This window comes from Bison bison, unplaced genomic scaffold (genome assembly GCF_000754665.1).
Source record: "Bison bison bison isolate TAMUID 2011002044 unplaced genomic scaffold, Bison_UMD1.0 scf7180017864280, whole genome shotgun sequence".
NCBI lineage: Eukaryota > Metazoa > Chordata > Mammalia > Artiodactyla > Bovidae > Bison > Bison bison.
Window position 1 is genome coordinate 56,544 of NW_011494852.1, and position 22,467 is coordinate 79,010.

Sequence of the window (22,467 nt, forward strand, 5' to 3'; positions counted from 1 at the left end):
CTTCAGTGAAGAACTGGCAAAAGCAGCCCTCAAGAGCCAGCGTCACCTTGAACTCTCTGCCAGCCAGGTGAGAGCATGCTGAGTGCTCAGCTCTCCTCCTCACTCCCCACTGCCCAGGACAGAGAAATGTGGACTTGAAAGTGAGAAGGAAGGTAAGCATGAATGTAGGTTTCTCTGAGAGCCCAATTGCAAAAGGTCTGGGGACAAGTGGGGGTTTGGGACTGGGAGAAGTCAGACTGGTGGTAAAAGTTGGAAATGGATTATCACATGGAGCTGACTTCTTCAGTTACTGAATTCAGATTGTCTTGTAAATTAAAGCTATTGCAAGTTTTTTTTTTTCTTCTGTTCACAAGAGTGATTTCCCAAGCTTTGTGTAGAGATAAGAAAGGAATAGCCCAGGAAGCAGACATAAAGAGACAGAAGGAAGCAGAATACCAAGGCTTCTACTTGTTCCTGTGTGCTGGATACAGAACTTAGGCCTTGGCTGAAAGTGACGTGAAAGTGTTAATTGATCAGCTGTGTCTGACTCCCCGCGATCCCATGACTGTAGCCTGCCAGGCTCTTCTGTCCGTGGAATTCTTCAGGCAAGAATACTGGACTGGGTTGCCATTTCTTTCTTCAGGAAATCTTCCCAACCCACGGATTGAACCTGGGTCTCCCACATTGCAGGCAGATTTTTACTGTCTGAGCCACCTGTTTCGAATTTGAGAGGGTCTCAAATGCCAAGGGGGGCTATGCAATCTTTTCAGGAGGATCTAAATTTAATGTTTACAAAACCATGAGCACTCAGATGTGCTAAAGACACGTTTCAGCCCATTTGTGGAAAACAGAATAAACTTCTAAATCTCCTTCTGCATTTTAGTAAGAACCTTACAGTAATGGAGAAGTCATTTTTCAATGCAGTTAGGCAGTTTTCTAAATTCTAATCACTGCATAATAGTCTACTTAACCAATTCCTGTTGGATGGACATTAGGTTATTTCCAATTTTTCACCATTATAAACAATGCTATGATGAATATGCTTATGCATAAATCTTTGTGGTTACCTCTGATTACATCCTATCGTGAAAAGAACAGAAGTGGGGTTACTGAATGAATGAAAACATTTAAGGCTTTTGGTACACAATGCCAGTTCTCCCCAGATCTTGTACGAGTTTACAACCCCATGTGTCAGAGGCGGTATATTTTACCTTATCTTCACACTGCCAAACAATGGACATGAAATATCTTAAGATCTTTTCTAATATGATTAAAGATTAATGGTATATCAAGGTCAATTTATATTCCTTTGAAATCTAGTGAGAATAAATAATATTCTATGTTGACCAAATGTATTTCCTCTTTGATAACTTTTCATGTGTTACTTGTTTTATATTTTGGGGTTCTTTGTCTTATTTTTATCAGTTCATGTGAATACGTGGCATAATAAAAAAATTAATTCTTTGTCTCGTTTGATGCAAATGTCATCTACAGTTAATTTTTTACCTTTCAGTAGTAATTTTATACTTGCATGGTTTACAGCTCATGTAGTTAAGTATATACATTTTTTCCTATATGATTCATTCTCCCAAGGCTTTATAGGTGTAGAGGAAAAAATTCCTGTATTATGATTTCAGATAAAAATTATACCTACAGTATTATTAGAACTATTTAACACACACACACACACACACACACACACAGAGCAAGGTAAAAATCGAAGTCCTGATATCAAAACCTAGAACTTTATCAGAATTTTAACAGTAGCTGGAGTTAAGAATTGGATATGTAGATTTTTTCTTTCCTGTTTTTCTATATATCTACTATTTTGTGTAATGGGAGACTTGAATATTATATGTAAACCTTATTCCATAAATTCAGATGTACAAGAAATGTCATATTACTTTCATTAAATCAAAATAAACCTGACTTGAGTTTTCATCCTGCAGGGCTGTTGGGAGATTTTATCTTAACTATTTTGTCTCCACCCCTCTGGACACACTAAAATCCTGAAGGTTCACCTACCAGCCATAAAACAAGGGCTTCTAGTCTTCAGCGGACCCTTGTTCTAAGCCCAGCAGATCCGTACCCAAGCTCTCCAATCCCTACAGAAGGACATCTTCAAATCCTGACCTGGGCACAGGGTCTTTCCCAAGACAGAGAGCGCTGGACAGAGGTTCAGGCTGTGTGCGCGTGCTGGCACACTGCTCTGTGGTGCGCATGCCTGAGGCCCTGCTTCCGTGATCCAGAACCCCAAACCACCACCCTCTTCCAACTCTCCACCATTTGTTTCCTGCCCCTAGCCCTCCCCGCCCTCCTTTCCAAACCATTTGCATCTCTCCTCTTTCCCATTCCCAAGGAGCACAGGCCTTTGGAAAACACAAGTCAGGAAGGGAGTTTGCCTTTAAAGAAAGTCCAGAATGACTCAAGAAGGAACTTAAGTGCCAATGGTCAGGATCTGGATCACTTAATGCCCACTCTCTCTGCCTCTGTCCTTTCTGTAACTGATGCTGCAGCCCTGCTTCCCACCTATCTTCAGCCCTAATGTGCTCTCTTACCCCTGGGCACTCAGAAATACTGCCCCCACCCGGAATATTTTTTTTCCACTGACGTCTCGTTGCCTGACTGCCTTATACCCCCATTTAAGTCTCAGTTCAAAAGAGCCATCTCCCCTGGGAAGCTTCCCCTTCCCTTCAGACCTGGGAGAGCTTCTGCTCTATTTTCTCTCTGTACCTGCCCTTGGCCATCCAGAAGATCCATCACAGGGTGTAAATAAGCAGACATATTCCTTTATGTCTCTCTCTAGACTGGAAGTCCCATGAGGCAGGGGTCCTGTCTGGAGTGCAAAAGGTGCTCAGTACATGAACAAATGAATAAAGCCACTGTCCCCACCACTTTCCATCCACCAGCAAGCTCACCACTGGGTAAGGTTGGAAGTATGGAAGTTTTCCTTTGTACATCTTTATCACCCCTGAAGCTTAATGCCATGGAATGTTGCTACCTGTCCGAGCACCTGACTCTCCCTGCAGGTCTGTGGGCTGCTTGAAGGATGTGGCTATGTCTCATTTGTCCTTAACTCCCTAGTGCGCATCCCTGGACATGCCTGCTACACACACACACACACACACACACACACACACACACACAGTGTTCTTTTTGCTTTATTTTTAGTTATTAAATCTTTTTTTTTAAGTTCTCCATTCTTCACAGAAAAACTGAAGTTTAATTGCATTGTCAATGTGTATGTGATACAGACATAGATAAGGATAAATATGGGCTTCCCTGGTGGCTCAGCAGTCAAGAATTCACCTGCCAATGCAAGAGATGCGGTTTCAATCCCTGGGTTGGGAAGATCTTGGGAAGGAAATGCCAACCCACTTCAGTATTCTTGCCGGGGAAATCTCATGGACAGAGAAGCCTGGCGCACTAGAGCCCATGAGATCATAAACGATCAGACGTGACTTGGCAACTAAACAGCAACAAAGCAGATAAATACAGATATAGACTAGTAAAATTCTTATTACGCTCATTTGAAGAAGCAAGTATGAACAGCTATATACCTTTAGGAAAGAGTTAGGAGTAAGGATTTGCAGTACGGATATTAAAATGCATTATAGAGCCACAGTACTTAAAACAATGTGGTCCTGACAAAAGAAATGAACAGATCAATGGATGAGAACTGATGGCCTAGAAACCTTCCCTCATGTATGCAAGCATTTAATTTATGATAGAACAAGCAACTCACCAAAAGGAAAAGATGGATTATTCAATAAGTGACTTTGGAAATTACTGGCTAATTAGGAAAAAACTTTCAAGTCATACCCATACATCTCATTCTATAACAAAACCCATTTTAGATTAATTAACTCATTACATTTCCAAAATTAGTTGAAAATATAACAGCAATTAAGTTGAAAGAAATTTCAAAACATAAAGTTAGTCTAAGCAATGAAAAGAGGAAAGATTGATAAAACTTTGCAAACATTACTGGCATTTTATGTGAAAATGTATTACCACCATAAACAAACAAACAAAAAAATAGACAAGGATTTTTAAAAGCACCATAGGTAAGGAATTAATTTCCTTCATGTTTTAAAAATTACTTAAAAATCAATAAAAGAGAAAAAAACTAGTTACGTACCAGGAAACAAAATCAATTAGTGATTCTTCTGGGCTGTGGGAATCTTTACTTTTTATGCTTTTCTTTATTTTATATACCTTGAGATAAGTATGTATTACTTGTATAAGCAGATTACAGATCAACAATATTTTAAAGCACATATTTACTCCAACAGGGTGGGGTGAAGAGAGAGATGCAAAGGACATAAGCGTTTACAGAATATTAATGCAAATGGATAATAAACATATAAAATGATCACAATCAGTAATTAAAAAACAATACAATAACAATTTTTAAATGACAGAGTTTTATAAAAGTGTATATGATTTTATGTGGTGACGGTAATGAGAAATAGTATTTTTTTGTATATGCTGGTTATCATGTGAATTAAAAAAAAAATCCCTCTGGAAGGCAATTTGTCAATATATATACAAAATATTATTATAAGAGCATATTCCTTGATCTAGTCTCACATCTAGGACTTAACCCTTAAGAGTGAATTAGGCAGGTTCACAGTGACTTCAGTACAAGACAGGATAATACAGAGTCCAGACTGGGATGTTGATGCCCTTCAATCAGTTAACAACTGCTCCTCCATCTGAAACCAGATGATTTCTTTACCTTCCATGACAACCCACCTGGATCTTGGCACCAGGAATGTCTTTATTTTTTAGACTAAACTTGATAAGTTGTTGTTGTTTAGTTGCTAAGTCTTGTCAGACTCTCTGCGATCCCATGGGCTGTAGCCCACCAGGTTCTCTGTCCACGGTATTTCCTAGGCAAGAATACTGGAGTGGGTTGCCATATCCTTCTCCACTGGATCTTCCTGATTTAGGGATTGAACCCGCATCTCCTGCATTGGCAGGTGGATTTTTTTTTAACTGCTGAGCCTTCAAGGAAGCCATACCTTGGACAAATCTCTGGGCCCCGCCACATCTCTTGAGCCTCATTGCACTTGGCCCTGGCATGTTTTGCTACCAGCAGCTCCCTCTATAAATGGGTTAGTCTGTTGCCATGGGGCAGGGATTTGGGAAGCCGTCTTGTAGACCTGGAGGAAATTCTAGACTGTGATCTACACTATGTGATCTTGAGCATGTTACTCCTAAAGAAGCACGTATCTTCTATGTGCCAGGCCACGTCAAGATCTGTGCTGGCGAGGAAGCCACCTGGGATGGACTTTGTACATTGATCGCTTTAACTCTAAACAGGGATACCATGGTTACTCACCTCCCCACTGCCATCTACCATGAGCTGCATCAAAAGTCGATGTCAATTCTGCTACACATCCTATGAAGTTCTGTAAACCTGTAAACTATTTTCTTTAGGGTCTCCCAAGTTACGCTGTGAGAACTGCAGATATGAGAACCACATGGTTTTTGTTTGTTTTACTTTCACCTTTTTCCCTGGCAAAGAGCAGCTAAACATCTTGGAAAGTCCTAGTGATCACAGACCCAGCTTGGCCCTACCACGGTCACACTGCTGCAAATTGGCAAAGGCTTTCCTGGAATAGCTCTGACCAGTCATAAAGACAGAAACCCAAGAGCCATTCTGGGAATTTCTATTTTGATCAAACCATCCCCATTACCATATGTGGTCATGTCCTTGTTGATCACCATCACCATGTCCTTGTTGATACCTACTTTCCTCTGAATTTCAGAATACTGGGTGCAATTCTTGGGAGTCTTTCCCTAGCTTTTAGGATAGAGACTGACTTTTCATAAAGGCAGGAATGTGCAGACCCCTGACTGCCTGCACCAATGCCCTGCAGCCTCCAGCCTGACATCAGCATACCACATACTCCCACCCCAGGACTTTTGCACAGCATGCTTCTCTCACTCAACCCTCCTTGCCTCATTCCCTTTTCTTAAGTACTAGTGTTTGTTTTCTACTAATCTTATATGTGGCCTCAGAACATTTGTTCCTTAGAGAGGTCATCCTTGACCCCGAGGTTAGACAAGCTTCTCTTAACTTGGTCCCTGTATAGTTCACACAACTTTTCTATCACAAGCTTTGTATGTTCCAACTAGTATGATTTCCTGATTCTGTGCTTATGTTATGAGATGTTTGATTTTAGGCTTCTATAATGTTAATGTCTTATTCAGGAGGTAAGCTCCACGAGGCCAGGTTCCTATCGAATGAATGGATAAGAGAATAGAAAGAGGCTTGACCAGGACCAGTTCTGGAGCCTGGAAGAGCCAAGTGAGGGCCAAACTGAAATGAGGATGAAGGGCCAGGGTTTGCCCATGGGCTGGTGGAGAGTGCCTCGTATGTGATCTGGACATGTTCCCCTGAATACATGAGGATAGAACAGAGAAAACCATGTGTGCTTCTGGAAAGAGATTTTCCAGAAGAAGTAGAAAATAAAAAATTCTCAGTCCCTGTTCCCACAGCATGTGAACGGTCTCTCTCTCCATCATAAAACATTGATCTATTTTGTGCTCTTTTCTGTGCTTTGCCTTCTCTAGTGAGCACTCTGTATTCTAAATGTTAAAGTTAACCCAATGGCCTTGACTGCTCTCATCTTTAACCAGAAACATAATTGCCTCATTAACCTTTGGGGGGAGGTTTGACTTTGCCCCCCAAAGATTGGAGGCCCAAGTTTCTGGCCGTGCCCATGGCCTTATCTCAGTTGGTTGGCCAGAATTAATGGGAGATCAGCATGATGGGGCAGAACTCTCATTGGCTGGCTGGGGGAGAAGGCATTATTGATTTCCATGGCAAAATGCTGTAGCTCCTTTGCATTGGGGGGGTGTTGTTTAAACATTTATGTACTTGTCCTTCTGGCCAGTGAGGAAGCCCATGGGCCCAGGAAATTCAGCCTTCTGGTTTGTGAAGAGGAAGAGTAATTCCTTGTGATATTCCTTCTGGTTAAGCTCATCTTATGAAGACAGAAAATAAAGGGAAAAAATGAGGTGGGTGGCTCCATTGGCTAACACTTTGATAAAAAGAAGTGGGAGCTATTTTTGTGGCATCCACAGCAAACAAAGCTGGACTTCTACCCCCAATTTCTGAGCAGAGGATCAGCTGGACAAATCCTCCTGAGGGAGTAAGTTGGTCTGATATTAGCAAAATATTCTGGATGATGTGAGATTCCTCAGCCCTTGGAAGGAAGTGGGACAAACCCAGCTGGAACCATGGGGTGTCTGGCTCTCTGTGGAATAATTTACAGAGATTATCTCACTTAATCCTCACACAGAGTTTTCAAGACAGACATGATGAATCCACTGAGACTAAAAGATAAAACAATCTTCCTTGGTAAGCAAGATACCAGAGACACAAACAATCCTACTTATTCCATTCAAGGTCTGTGCTTGACTCTTGCTAAGACCACTTGATGTAGCTCTGCCATTGGCATCCTTGTGAAACTCGTGGAAGCCACAGACATGCTACTGCTGAGCTTCCCCAGTTATAAAGTGGACATCAGTTCAGTTCAGTCGCTTAGTCGTGTCCTACTCTTTGAGACCCAATGGATTGCAGCATGCCAGGCTTCCCTGTCCATCACCAACTCCCAGAGCTTGCTCAAACTCATGTCCATCATGAAATCCCAATTATAAAATGGACATAAAACCCAACTATGAAGTGGACATAAAAGCATCTCCAACAAGATGGAGTTTTCTGGAGTTTCTTCTACCATCTAGTTGGTAGTCCTTAAAAAATACCAAGTATAATTAAAAAGCATTTTTAATAGGCAAAGGTCAAATGTGGAAATTTAGATCACATCGTAAAACTTGACAAATCCTCCTGACTTCTATTCCAAGCCCTTCTTCCCGATGCTCAGGCCAAGAGAATCCCATCTTGGCTATGCTGCTGCCACACCATTGGTGAAAACAGCCAGGCATTCATTCATTCATCCTTCAGGCATTTCCTCAGTGCTTCCTATCAAGGCACAGGGGCGTCCATCACCGGTTCTGCCTCTTATTGATCCTTGGGTGTGGTGTACCTGTCCAAAGACATGCAAGTGGCCGCATGCTGTATGGACCAGGTGCTCTGGAGCCCAGAGAAGGGCCCTGGCCTTGTTCAGCAAAACTTGCAGCCTTTCTCACAAGACTCCAGGTGTATGGGTGCATAGACTCCCTCACACCTGCTCCCTGGGTTCCAGTCTCCCCTCTGTGAGACGCTATTCCCTCACATCACTGCAGGCTTTCCCTCTGGCTCCTAGGGTGCCATGGAGAGCCGGAGGCATGCCCTTGAGGGATGGGAATATTTTAGGTTGAATAGAACTCATACTGATGGTCTGTGCAGCTGGTTCTCATCTTGGCATGGTCCTGGTGGTCCCCATCTCCCACCGGAAGACTCATGCTTGCCACTGTCAAATATCTGATAGTTTAGCTCAAAACACTTAATATTTTAGGTTTTTCTTTTTTTTCCCCGTTTAGAGACAGAGAGTTGCATTAATCATAGTCCTCAGCTCAGGGCACTTCATCATGGTCTTCAGTGTTAGGTCTTCTCTCATTTTTATTTTTGTTTTTCCCACAGTGTTTATATAGGAAACTTGAAAGACATTTACAGCCAACACCTGTACACCTTCCACCTAGATTCTACCTCAGTACATTACTACAGTTTTGTTAATCTCTGTCAATCCAAACGTATCCATCATTGAATATACTTTTGGGGTGCATTTAAAAGTAAATTACAGACTTCAGTACACTTTCCTATAACTACTTCAGTATTTACTTAAATATTTGCTTTCAGTTCTTTTGCTCTTTTATTGTAAAAATCTATATACAATGAAATGCATGAGCAATAAATGGATTCATTGTGGGTAAATACATGCACCAGTATATCCCCCTTATCAAGATATAGAACATTATCGTCATTCTAGAAATATCCTTAATTCCCTTTCAATTCATCTTCTACGGCATTCCTTAAAGAAAGCCACTGTTCTGACTTTTTCCCACCATTAATTAGTTTTCCCTGCTCTGGATCTTCAAGCTTCATCTGTGATGTTTTACACGTCAATACTGTGTTCCTTTTTATTTCAGAGTAGAATTCCAGGATATGTATAGTTCATGGAATTCTCCAGGCCAGAATACTGGAGTAGGTAGCCATTCCCTTCTCTAGGGGATCTTGCCAACCCAGGGATTGAACCCAGGTCTCCCGCATTGCAGGTGGATTCTTTACTAGCGGAACTACTAGGGAAGCTTATATGAATATACCCCAGTTTATTTATCCATCTTTTTAGGACACGGCCCCCTTTTAAATCAAGCTTATATGAAGAAGTCTTGGTGTAAACATATGTTTCATTTCTCCTTAATACACACCTAGGAGGGGAACTATCAGGTCACAACCTACGTGTATGCTTAGTTTTATAAGAAAATACCAGAAACTTTTTCCAGAATGCATGTACCATTTTACCTTCCTATCAAAAATTCATGAGAGTTCCGGTTGCTCCATATCCTTGCCAATATTTGGTGGTGTTAGATTTAATCTTGTGTATTCTGACAGGTAATCAGTGATATCTCATGGTAGTTTTAATATGCATTTCTCTAAAAAAGAATGATGTTAGTATTATTTCATACATTTATTGGCCATCATTTGTCTTTGTGAATTATCTGTTTAAAAACTTTGTCCATTTTTAACTGGATTATTTATCCTTTTATTATTGAATTGTGAGAATTCCTCACACTTATCTTTTGTGAAAAATTATATATATATACATATATATATATATATATTTTCCAGTCTGTGGCCTCCCTTTATTAGTGGTTTATTCTGATGGGCAGATATTTATCATTTCGATGACTGTAAATCGTCATGGCTTCTTTTTTATTGGTTATTGTTCATGGTGTTCTATCAAAGAAATTTTTGCCTATTCTCAGTTCACAAAAATATTCTGTTTCCCTTTAAAAGCTTCGTAGTTTTTGTTGGAATGTGTTAAGTCTATAATTGAATTACTTTTGTGTGTGATGTGACGCAGGAATTGGGTCTCACTTTTTCCATATGAATATCCAGAAACTCAAGTGCCATTTGTTGAGAGGACTTCCCTTTCCCCATCAAATTGTTTTGACACCTGTGTCAAAAATCAAACAATCGTAGAAGTGTGAATCCATTTCTGGGTTTATCCTCTATCAAAAAAAAGTATTTTCTTTTATTCCTATTCTCCACCTCCATTTCCTTCCTCCAAAATGAGATTCCATTGCAACGTGTTCAAAGCATGCATTTCATTTGTAAACATTCTTGTAAAATATGTATTTTTACTTTGTGCATAGGTATTTTTAATTATGCATATAGTACCTAGCTCTATATTTTAATTATATTTATGGTTTACCTTTTAAAAATAAAAATATATATATATATAACATATATATTTTAATGAATTTTTATTAGAGTATAATTGCTTTATAATGCTGTGTTAGTTTCTACTGTACAGTAAAATGCCAGCTGTATATACACATATATCCTCTCCATTTGGACTTCCTTCCCTTTCAGGTCGCCATAGCACATTAAGTAGACTTCCCTGTGCTGTATATATATATATATGATCTCATTATTTACCTGTTTTATATATAATGTCAATAGTGTATACATGTCAATTCCACTGTTCCAGTTGCTCCCACCCCTCTTTCTCCCTTCATATCATGTATTTGTTCTGTATGTCTGTGTCTCTATTTCTACTTTGCAAAAAGGATCATGTATACCATTTTCATAAATTCCACATATATATTAATACATTAATTGTTGTTCAGTCGCTTAGTCATGTCAGACTCTGTGACCCCATGGACTGCAGCATGCCAGGCTTCCCTGTCCTTCATCATCTCCTGGAGCTTGCTCAAACTTGTGTCCACTGAGTTGGTGATGCCTTCCAACCATACATTAATATATGATATTTGCTTTTTTCTTTCTGACTTCCTCTGTATGACACTCTCTAGGTCCATCTATGTATCTACAAATAACTCAGTTTTGCTCCTTGTTATAGCTGAGCAATATTGTATTGTATGTATACATCACATCTTCTTTATCTCCTCCTCTATTGATGGGCATTTAGGTTGATTCCATGTCCTGGCTATTGTAAATAGTGTTGCTATGAATGATGGGGTGCATGTATCCTTTTGAATTATGATTTTCTCTGGGTATAGGCCCAGAACGGGGATTGCTGGGTAATACAGTAGCTCTATTTTTAGTTTTCTAAGGAACCTGCATGCTGTTCTCCATAGTAGTTGTATCAGCTTACACTCCTACTAACAGTGTGCAAAGGTTCCCTTTTCTCCACATCCTTTCCGTCATTTATTGTTTGTATGTTTTTTGATATGGCCATTCTGACTGGTGTGAGGTTATACCTCATTATAGTTTTGATTTGCGTATCTCTAATAATCAGTGATGTTGAGCATCTTTTCATGTGCTTGTTGGACATCTGTTACATATATATTTTTAATGAACCACTGACATTATTGTGAGTGCATCTTACCCATCCAGTTTCAGCAAAACACTCTATTTTGTGTGCTGTGGTATTTTACTTCTCTACTCTCTCAGTGATGGACATCTGCTCATCTTCTATTTTCTGCCACCTAATCTGTACTTCAATGGCATTCCCATGCAGTTCCTGGAAATCTGAATGAGAATTTCTTTGTGGTCAAGAAGATTGCATTTTCTAAAAATGGCCACCACAACACATCCCATCTACCCACTCTTCTATGATGTGGTGTTGACCCCTTGGCCACCCCCTTCATTGAGAGCTGGAGTCTGTGTCTTCTTCTCTTGATCCTGGAAGTACCTTTGTAACTTCCTTGAGCACTAGCATAGACTGGAAATGAAGCCATGTAGCATCTGAGGCCAGGCTAGAAAAGTGCCATGCATGTCTTCCCTGACCATTGGCTCTTTGGAACCAGCTACCATGCTGAGCGAGAGCCAAGAAACATGGAGAGATCACATGTCAGAATTCTGCCCAGCAGTCTTGACCAGGACACTAGCTGATGGCCAGGAACAAGTTCCAGGCAAGAGAGTAGGTGTTGATGGTTCTAGCCCCAAGCTATCAAGTATCCCTCCCATTTACTCCAGCCTTTGAGTCACCTTAGCCAGTGCCACAAAAATTAAAGATGGTTTTCTCAACCAAGACCTGCCGAAATTGAAGATTGGTGAGCAAAATGATGATTTTTTTTTAAAGCCACAAAGTCATGCAATGGCTTGTTATGCAGTAAAAAGTAGCTGGAGTGTATGGACTCAGTTTATGAATCTTGATTAAATCTTACAGATCATGCCCACAGAAGGCCAGGGTCCTACTCTCCCATTGTCAGTACAAAATGTCCCTCTGTCCTCACATTCCTGCTCCTACTTGGTATTGCCTCTTACTAATGTTTGCCTAACAGTTGCCAAGTAATAGCTCATTAATTTAATTTGTATTTATCTGATTACTAATGACTTTGATCGTTCATTCATATGCTGATTATCTTTTGGTTTCCCCCTTCTATAAATTGCCTGCTCATATGCTTCCTTCCTTTTTCTAGTAGGTTGTTATCTTTCTATTTGTTTTGTAGTCTTGGTACAAGTCTCTTATCCATGGTAGACACTGCAAATATCTTCTTGTTTCCAGTCATCTGTCTATTAGCTTTGATAGTTATCTCCTATATTTAGCAGACAGAGGATAGTATCAACAAGAGAGATTCCATGAAGAAGGAACCCTATCTGCGCCTTAATTGCCCTAAATACCTCAAAGGAGTTCTCAATAATATTTTCACATTTTCTTGCATTTCTATATAATTTTCCAGTTTAAAAAATAGGTGCATATATATGTGTTTGTTTAATCATCAAGATAACCCTGAAAGATAGTTATCATCACTCTCCTTGTCCATTTTACAACCCGATAAATGACGAGCTAGCTATTTGAAGTGACTTGTCCAAGGTCACACAGCTCTTAAATGTCATTTCAAAAGAACAGGCTCCATTCTCCAGGGTCCAGTGGAATAGGATGAGTGCAGAGAAAGGACTTTCACGGAGTTGGGTGATGACCCAGTGCCTTAGGAGAGGAAGTGGCTGCTGAGTGCATCAGAGTGACTCAACCTGAGGGTCAGGTCTCTGGCGACAAGCCCTACCTCAGTGACCAGCTCCATGTCTTATGAAAGTAACATCTCCCCTTTATGCCTTGATTTCCACACCTTGAACTCAACAGTGATAATGAAGCTTACCTCTCAAATGAACCATGAAGATTAAAAGAGGTAATAGATGTAAACTGGAAAGTATTTTTATCCTGAAACTATATGGAATCAGTTTACTTGGAGAAAGACTTTAGGTATGTCAGAATTTCAAGCTCAGCTCAAGTCCTAAAAGGCTGTGTGACCTCAGAGAAGCCCCTTTCCCCCTCTGGGCCTCTGGTTGCTCCCTAAGACCCTTCCAGCTTAAGGATCATCTTGAACTTGAGATAGAGCCAGAATTTGCCCCCAGGAAAAAGGCAGTTATGTGCCTGTATGTGTGTGTGTGTGTATGTAAGTGTGTGTGTGTGTGTGCGCGTGCATGTGCTGTGTGTACATGTCTGTGCACATGTACTTGTGCATGTGAGCATGGATGGATTTTTTAGTATGTATAAGTGTGAGCACGTGTTTTGGAACATGTAAATGTGTATAAATGTGAAGAGGGTATTATGTATGGAGTAAAATGCCATTTCTGAGAATCAATATACTTATCCCCTTCCCCTGAATTTCCTTGATTACACTCCCTGGACATTTACAAATCCCTCTTTCACTGTTTTGGGAGTTGGAGGAGGGTACAGAAGGCAGGTAATAAGGGCCGGTGAAATGGAAATGACCAGGGCGGAATGGAAAGGTCAGGCTACATTCTCGCATTCTTTTGTTTTCAAGCTTTCAAGATCATATATAAAAAAGAGAATCTGAGGTTGGGCCTAGAGAAGGAGGAGAGAGAGCCAGAAGGACAGGAGCAAACAGAGCCCAGGGCAGAAGTGCCTAAGCTTGAAGGGGTGCGCTGCGTGGTCCTTTGTACCCAGCAGTGAGCACTGCCCCTGCTCGCCAAATGCCCCTGAACATCCAGCCTCAGAAGCTACCTAGAGGGGTGTTTGGGCTGTGTGTGTAGGTGTGTGTGTGTGTGTGTGGCTTGGTACATGGGGCTGAGCACAGCTGTCTCTGCTGTGAGGAAAGAGTAAGGATGAGGGCTGTTGCCCTAGCCCCGGGTCTCGCCGGTCCAGGCTCTGATGGATATGAGACCATCACTCCCCTCTCCTTCAGCCCCCTGGGGCTCTGCCACTGGCCTGTTCCTGCTGCCACACAACTTCCAGAGCCACCTGGGCCTGGCAGTTTGTCACCACTAAAAGCCTCATATCCTGGCTCCCCCTGCACTATTAATCTCGGAAAAACGCATTGTCAAGACTAATGAAAAAGGGGAAGCCACCAAGGAGAAGGTGTCCACACCTCAGGCTGACAGTTGTCAGGCGAGCTGCGGCGGTATCCTGCTGGGGACAGAGCTGGAGGGACAGAAGCAGTGGGGAGCGCCTGGGGCGGTGGGTGGGCAGTGGGAGCTCGGAACCTGGGCACCGATGAGCCTGCACCTGACGAGAGCAGGTGGCCCGCCGTGTGGCAGAAAGGAGGGCAGAGGACAGGAGTCGTGGGGCCTGGAAAGGACATGGAGCAGCAGGACACTCCCAAGGAGAAGGGCCTCCTGACGAGGCCTTCTCACTGTGACTGAAACATTCTGGAAAAGAAGCCTCTGACAGCTGGCACTGAGCTCCCAAGCCTGCCCGTCTCTGGTCCCTCTGAGGTCACTGGGAGGGGTTAAGATTGAAATCTGATCAGGGGCCACAGGCTGGCAGGCTTCAGGCTTAACCTAGTCCAAAGCTTTCACTTGGTGTATGGAATGTTTAAAAGTCTTTGAATCAGTTATAAAGTTTGAACCTGGGATATTCCATGTAAAGAATCAGATTTGCAATTTCTCTTGAAAAATTTAAGAAGCCTAGCCATTTGGCATAAAAAAGAATGAAATAATGCCATTTGCAGCAACATGGATGGACGTGGAGATTATCATACTAAGTGAAGAAAGTCAGGCAGAGAAAGACAAATACCATATGATACCACTTATATATGGAATCTAAGACGACGATACAAATGAACTTGTTTACAAAACAGAAACAGGCTCACAGACTTAGAAAACAAACTTACCGTTACCAAAGGGGAAAGGTGGGGGGGGATAAATTAGGAGTTTTGGATTGACATATACACACTGCTGCTGCTGCTGCTGCTGCTGCTAAGTCGCTTCAGTCGTGTCCGACTCTGTACGACCCCATGGACGGCAGCCCACCGAGCTCCCCCGTCCCTGGGATTCTCCAGGCCAGAACACTGGAGTGGGTTCATATACACACTACTATATGTAACATAGATCATCAACAAAGACCCAGTGTATAATATAAAGAACTCTACTGAATACTTGGTAATAATCTATTTGGGAAAAGAATCTGAAAAATAAGTGTGTTAGTCACTCAGTCGTGTCTGACTCTTTGAGACCCCATGGACTATAGCCTGTCTGGCTCCTCTGTCCATGGGATTCTCCAGGCAAAAATACTGGAGTGGGTTTCCATTTCCTTCTTCAGGGGATCTTTCTGACCCAGAGATCGAACCTGGGTCTCCCACTTTTGCACGCAGACTCTTTACTGCCTGACCCACCAGGGAAGAGGCAAAAAAGAATGGATGCATGTATATGTGTACCTGAACCACTTTACTATATATCTGAAACTAACACAACACTGTACATCAACTATACCCCAATATAAAATAAATTAAATTAAAGAAAGGAAATATGGCCATTTGGGATAGATTCTACCATATGGCGGCCATCAGTCACAGCTGCAAGGTCCTGACAGGCAGGCCGAGCTCCCCAGTGACCCTGGACCCAGCAGTCCTTACCACTTCCCTGGTGTCACCCTCAGCCAGCCTTCTCTCTCTGTTCTTTTTCTGCCTTGTGCTGATGCCTTGAGAGTAGCTGGAGTTTTGTTACTGTGAAAATCTAGTGGACTATCTTTCAACCTCGCCTTACAACTCTTCTGTCCCATTTCACCCCAGGGCTAGTACTCTCTTCAGCCAGTGATGCTATTCAGAGGCCTCCACTGAAGGTTCAAATGAGCCCAAAGATCAAAAGTTTCATCTCCTACCCCAGCATCCCCCTTGTAATTTTCCCAGGAAGGAGACCAAGGGCATGGAGCACATCCAAGAGTCAGACCGCTGATCCTTTGGCAAGTGGGTCCTGAATATCCCCCATACCCAGATGTATGCTAAGATGTGGCCCCAAGGCGAAAAGGAGAACCCAAGGCCATGAACAAGGTACACCCAAGGCTGTGAGAGAGTGATCAAGCCCAGAGAGGTACAGAGGAAACCGGGGTCAATCAGGAAGGCTTCCTGTAAGAGGAAGATGCAGTGGTTAAGAACATAGGTGTTGAGGATTTGATCTTTCATGACCTTGGGCATGTCATTTAGCCTCTCTAGAACTCAGCTTCCTGTCTGGAAATGAGGCTGATGAAGGTGCGTACACTCTGGCCCATATCTAGACCCACCTGCTACAACTCTGAACTTCTCTGTCTTTCCTCCCTTTAGAGACATGACTTGCTGGAATGAAGTCTTCCCAGGCCTTCTTAGGGCTGGTCCTCTCTGCTCTGTGTGCAGTTTTCAGCTTTAAGGATTCAATATAAGCCATATTGGAGGGGACCAAAAAATACTTTTTGTTTGGCTGAAAGTGGGGGAGCCACTGTGAAAATTACTGTGGAAGTCAAGGCTATTTCTAGGTAGAGGGGATGAAGGAATTAATCAGCAAGATGTTACTTGCAGGTTGAAAAGCAAAATATTCAGCCAAAGTAGTTTTATAATATTTCTTCTACTTCTCTATGCCTGAAAGACCATCCCCTACATTTGGGGTGGAGGTCTGTAGTGCTTGGAGACAAGAACTAGAGAAAGTTTTACTAACCTTGGGCTTCACTGTGGCTCAGATGGTAAAGCATCTGTCTGTAATGTGGGAGACCTGGGTTTGATTCCTGGGTCAGGAAGAGCCCCTGGAGAAGGGAATGGCAACCCACTCTAGTATTCTTGCCTGGAGACTTCCATGGATAGAGGAGCCTGGCAGGCTATATAGTCCATGGGGTTGCAAAGAGTCAGACACGACTGAGTAACTAACACACACTTTACTAACCTTGAACAAGCAAAACCATACCCTAGACCAGGGAAAACTGGGCAGCAGAAAATGAGCTAAGGGTCAGAGTGATCTGAACAAGAATTACTAGAGCTGCACTATAATTTTAAAAACATCTGTATCATGTAAAAGTGCATCTTAGCTTCTTTGTGAGTCTCACACCCCACTGGCATCTGGGGAGAATTGTATCCTTCCCGCCCACGCCTATGCCCTCCCCATCACCCAGGAGAAGTAGCTACAATGATGAGCAGAGAGAAGGACAGCCCCTAGCCCATGGGGCCTTGGGTGGGGTTTCTGTCTTTAGAGCCTCTTTAGGTCCTCTGTATGGCTGGAAGGGTCCCATTTTCCTCATAGGAGTAAGGAGGAAAGTATCATTTAGTCCCTGGCTGGCTTCTGATATTGGATCAATCAGACAGCATCCTCTGAAAGTCTGAGCAGTCCTCAGACACAGGCACGTGTATTTTAACATCCGGAGGCAAACTCACTGGTGTCGTTTCCCCAGCTTCTCTGCGTCTGCCCTTTGCACGAGCACAGAGGAATCTTCCATTTCAGTGACCTTCTCCACCCATATTTCATGACTTGGTGACAGTCTTCTCCTTTGAGTTTTGAGCTGTGGCCACATCTCCACCCTCAGTATCCACTGTACCTCTACTGCAAGCTCTTTGCAACTTTCTGGTGAGTTGGGGGCTGGTCAGACAGAAGAGGCTGTGACAAAATCAATCACTTTTTTTCCTATTACCTACTGAGATCCTGGCTCTGTGAGGTTTCTTCTGCTTGGTGGATTTTCCCCAAAAGCCAGGAGCATTGACACTTCATTTCCTCCTCTTAAGGAATTTTTTGCCAAAAGCCGAGTGGTCTCATTGTTTGGTGCTGTCCATGCTTGCAGTCAGACTATCTCCTACCCATATGCACATGCCCAGAGTGCTGGGACAGGGTGGGCACAGAAAAGGAGTTCAGTGGCTGCTTGCAAAAAGGATGCAAGAGTTGCAGAGACACCCCTAGACCTGCGCTACATGTGTGTATGGAGACTGGGCCATTTGCACAGAGGTCACAGTTGGGAGAAGGTGAGAGTATGACCCGCACAGAATGCACTTTGGCACCCTTGAATCCCCCACCAGACTCATCTGTGCTATAATTTAGCTGCTTCAGTGTTTTAGTCACTCTACCAGGGCTGTGAAACACAAGAAAGAAAAGAAGGAAGGGAGGAAAGGAGAAAGAAAAAAAGATTTCTTTCAAATTAATTAATTACTTTTTTTTTTCTTATTGCAATAGAGTGGGAATACAATATTATGTCAGTTTCAGGTGCCAAGACTTCTTTTGAATAATATAGAGAGACCCGAGTGGTGTGTGAAATCCAAATATGTATTTTTAAAAACACAGAAAGGAAGACCATCACAGGTTTGTTGGCAAATTTGCTGTTCCATTCAAGCCCCGTCCCTGGTGTCCATCACCCTGAAGTCAGGATGCCTCACCTGGGAGCAGCCAGGGGAAATCTCTGCCACGGTTATTGTGAGAGCCTTGGGATAGGCATTAGCAGAAGCCATCCTTTTGTGCCCTGTTTTCTGTAGAGGAACATGGACCCCTCTGGGTAACCCGGGGTTGTGACTCGTACGACCCAGCTCTTAAATTCTCTCACTCTTCCTCCCCTTTGTTGCCTCCCAGAGTTAAAAATCCCTCTGCACAGTTCTACCCAGGTGGGCTGTGTCCGTCTGTCGTTCTTACAGGTTTCACAGTCTGTTGTCTTCAGCTGTTCGGGGGAGCCCCTTGCCGCATGAGGCGGACTCCGGAGAGCTGCGTGTGGCGAGGGTAGACAAAGGTGCGTGGTGGTTTCCTTAGTAACCTGAGCTCAGGGAGAGAGTCTAGGAGCACAGGGCTCTCATGGGTGGGTTGGGACTGGCCTCTTTATCTGGGTTCTGGGATGGATGCTGGCCTGACCACGCCCAGGAAAATCTCACAGAGCGGTAGTTTGAGTGACGTCAACACCATCTCTGTGGAGAGACAGGAGCTCTACTGTGTTTGCAACTACGAGGACTGTTGGCCTCAGTCAAATCAGAGGAAAAAAACACCCTGTCAGTCTGGCCATCGACCATCATTTAAGCATCTCAAACACCTCTTCCCCTCAATGTGCACCTCACATCAGCTCCATCCAAGGACAAGGGCCCCCAGAGCCTCTTTAGAGCCTGGTGTTTAATGGCTGTGGCTCTCAACCTGGAGGAGCATGCACCAACATCCCGTGGAGGGCTGACACCACACCCAGGGCTCCAGATTCAAGAGGTCAAGGGGGGTTGAGAATTTGCATTTCTAAGTAGGACCCGAGTGATGTTGACACCGATCACCTGGTGCGGGTGCCACAGTCGCCATGGTCTGAGATAACTGGTCTTGCTGAAAGTCATACATTCTGGGCCAGGCCAGACATTCCATGCTCTTCCTTCTCCGCCTGTTTCCCCCTCTCTGCAGAGTCAGGTCACCTGCACAGAGTCTTTTTGGAGGGAAGGTACTACACATGCTTTCCTTGTTCTCCATCGGCTCCTCTCTCTTCCCTGATCGTACGTCTTGCTCTTTGGCTATTTGGTCCTCTGAACAAGTGTACTCATTCAGGAGATGGTGTGTACATTCCACAAGCATCTTCTGCTGACTCCTCTGTCTAAAGAGCTCTCAAGGGAGGTGATTGGAAAAGGTTTGAAAGTGTCAGTTGCTCAGTCGTGTCCTGCTCTTTGCCACCCCATGGACTGTAGCCCACCAGGCTCCTCTGTCCATGGGGATTCTCCAGGCAAGAATACTGGAATGGATTGCCATTCCCTTCTCCAGGGGATCTTCCCACCCAGGGTTTGAACCTGGGTCTTCAGCATCGCAGGCAGGTCTTTATCATCTGAGCCACAGGGGAAGCCCTGGAAAAGATTTGGATGATTCAAAATAAGGTGTCTGGGTGAATTGCCCTGGTCACTTGGACCAGGACAATGGGCTAAGGCCTAGAACAGGGACCCTGAGATGCAGGATGAGCTGCAGGAGCACACCAGGGCTGGGGGGGTGGGGGATAGGGCACAGACGCAGGAGCTAGAGCAAGAGACACAAGCAAGGGAGTTAGAGTTCAAGGTCAACTGTGAAGGGAAACTCAGCACAGTCAGTATTGCCACTCAACCATCTCTTAGGATCAGCCACTTTAAGATCTGAGGACCCTTTACAATCGCATCCCCCGTTACAGGCATACGCCCATCTCCTGAACAGTGCAGCATCAGCCACTCTGCTGAATTCTAAGTTTTTGCTTTTCATTTCTTAAAAATATTTTTTTTTTCTGTAAGTCATGTGGATAACTGAATTCTCATAGTTTCTTCCTGCATAGGATACAGTGCAACTAAATTCACCTTTGGGGAGATGATCATACAGATAATAAATTGTGCAAGCCTGGAAATTTTGAGCATGAAAGGGAGCACATTTGTAACTATGGGACAACAGGAAAATCTGATTCTGTGCCAGGTTAGCCAAGACTCCTGGTTATTCCTCTCTAGGAGCTGATGGTGACCAGAGAGATGCTGTGGTACACATTGTCCAAGTCCTCCAAGAGAATGAGGGAGAGGAAGAGGGGTGGGGTAGAGAGGCCCACCACCACTGACAGGGCAGGTCACATGATGCAAAGCAAGACCCAAGATCCCCAACCACACAGACCAGGAGAGACCAGGGCTGTAGTCCATAGACTGATAGCATGACTAAGCTGGAGAACGTTTCTGGAAAGGTGGGGTGCTCCTGGTGTTTTTGCCGTCTCTGCAAGGAACTGTTCTACGACTTTGGGAACTCTCTTCACCTCTCTGGGGTGAGTCTCCTCACCCATAAATGGGAGTGCTGGTTCTCTGATAGCTTGAGGGTGTTAGAGCATTGTGCTCATATGCTGTACTTCAATAGCACAGCACTGGTTTGATTTAGAAAGGAGTTGGCCAACTGTCCTGTGGTCAGTATGACCCACCACTTGCTTTTGTCAGTAAAGTTTTATTGAAACATGGCCATGCTCTTTACGTATTGGGTATGACTGCTTTCATGCTAGTAATGGTTAAGTTGAGTCATTGTGACACAGACCTTATGCCACATAAAGATAAAATATTTACTATCTGGCTGTTTGCACAAAAGCTTTGCCAATTTTTGCTTTAAAAGAAAGACAGACAATGATAAATCAGACTGTAAAGAATTTAAGACTCAAGAGGATTCATGTTGAAATGGGAAGCTGACTCAGTCCTGATGACCCTCTGGCATTTCCTGATGATAAAAAAGACATTTTGGGGAAATTTTTCAAAACTTTTCTTTTGTTAACTTTTATTAGGAAAAAGAAAAGTGTCTGTGATTTTGCCCACCAGAGACTTCCACTGTCAACAAATTTCTTATTTTACAAAATTGCAATTTATTTTATAAAATTGAAATCACAAAATTTTGTATCTTGCTTTTCACATGTTATATAACATGAATGTCTTCCTTTTGATCAAAATGTCTTCTTTATTGGCAAGATTGATGCCTATATAATATTCTGTTTGGGGGTTTATCCTGATACTAACAGCTGACTCATTGGAAAACACTCTGATGCTGGGAAAGATTGAAGGCAGAGGAGAAGATGATGGCAGAAGATGAGGCATCACTGACTCAATGGACATGAACTTGGGCACACTCTGGGAGATGGCAAGGGACAGGGAAGCCTGGCACGCTGCAGTCCATGGGGTCATGAAGAGAAGGACATGACTTGGCGACTGAACAACATGGCTCACTTACTCATTCGCGTGTTGTTCAACATTAAGTCTTTTACTTTTCTACTTGTTGCTGTGTTTGTGAATGGAGAACATCACTGTGCTCAATGCAAGCTGTTTCCTTAGGAGAAATTTCTGAAAAAGACATCACTCGGTCAATGAAACAACTATCTTTTAACCCCATTGCTCAATTTATTGAAGAGGAAAAATCACAAAGTGGGCTTGAGGCTGGCTTCTGCCATCTTGTCACTCTGGGAACCTCCAGTGAAGATCACAGCAAGCACCAGGGAAGGTGGGGGCCCTGCTTTCTGTACACCATGGTGTTTTTCCTGCATGCTGGACAGAAAATGCTCAGGCCTCCAAAACAAAATCAGAAGACCAGCCAGAAACGAACAACATGTATGGGTTCACACACCAAGGCAAACCTTTAACCCCTGTGGTGGGAGGTCAGAAACCTGGAAACCCAGGGGCCCCAACATTGACTTGGTGGCCCATCGTGGAGGCTGTGGGTCTTCCGCCTGCTTCCTGAACATC

General features: G+C 43.2%; 1 protein-coding gene across 1 annotated transcript in view; it reads right to left on the reverse strand.

The window, feature by feature from the left end:
- Positions 1 to 18,753, reverse strand: part of LOC104995391 (galectin-16-like) — a 67,735-nt gene extending 48,982 nt beyond the window's left edge. Inside the window, exon 1 of the mRNA XM_010849276.1 lies at positions 18,682 to 18,753. Coding sequence (XP_010847578.1) covers positions 18,682 to 18,753 — 72 coding nt within the window. The remainder of the gene's footprint in view (positions 1 to 18,681) is intronic.
- Between the last annotated feature and the right edge of the window lie 3,714 nt (positions 18,754 to 22,467).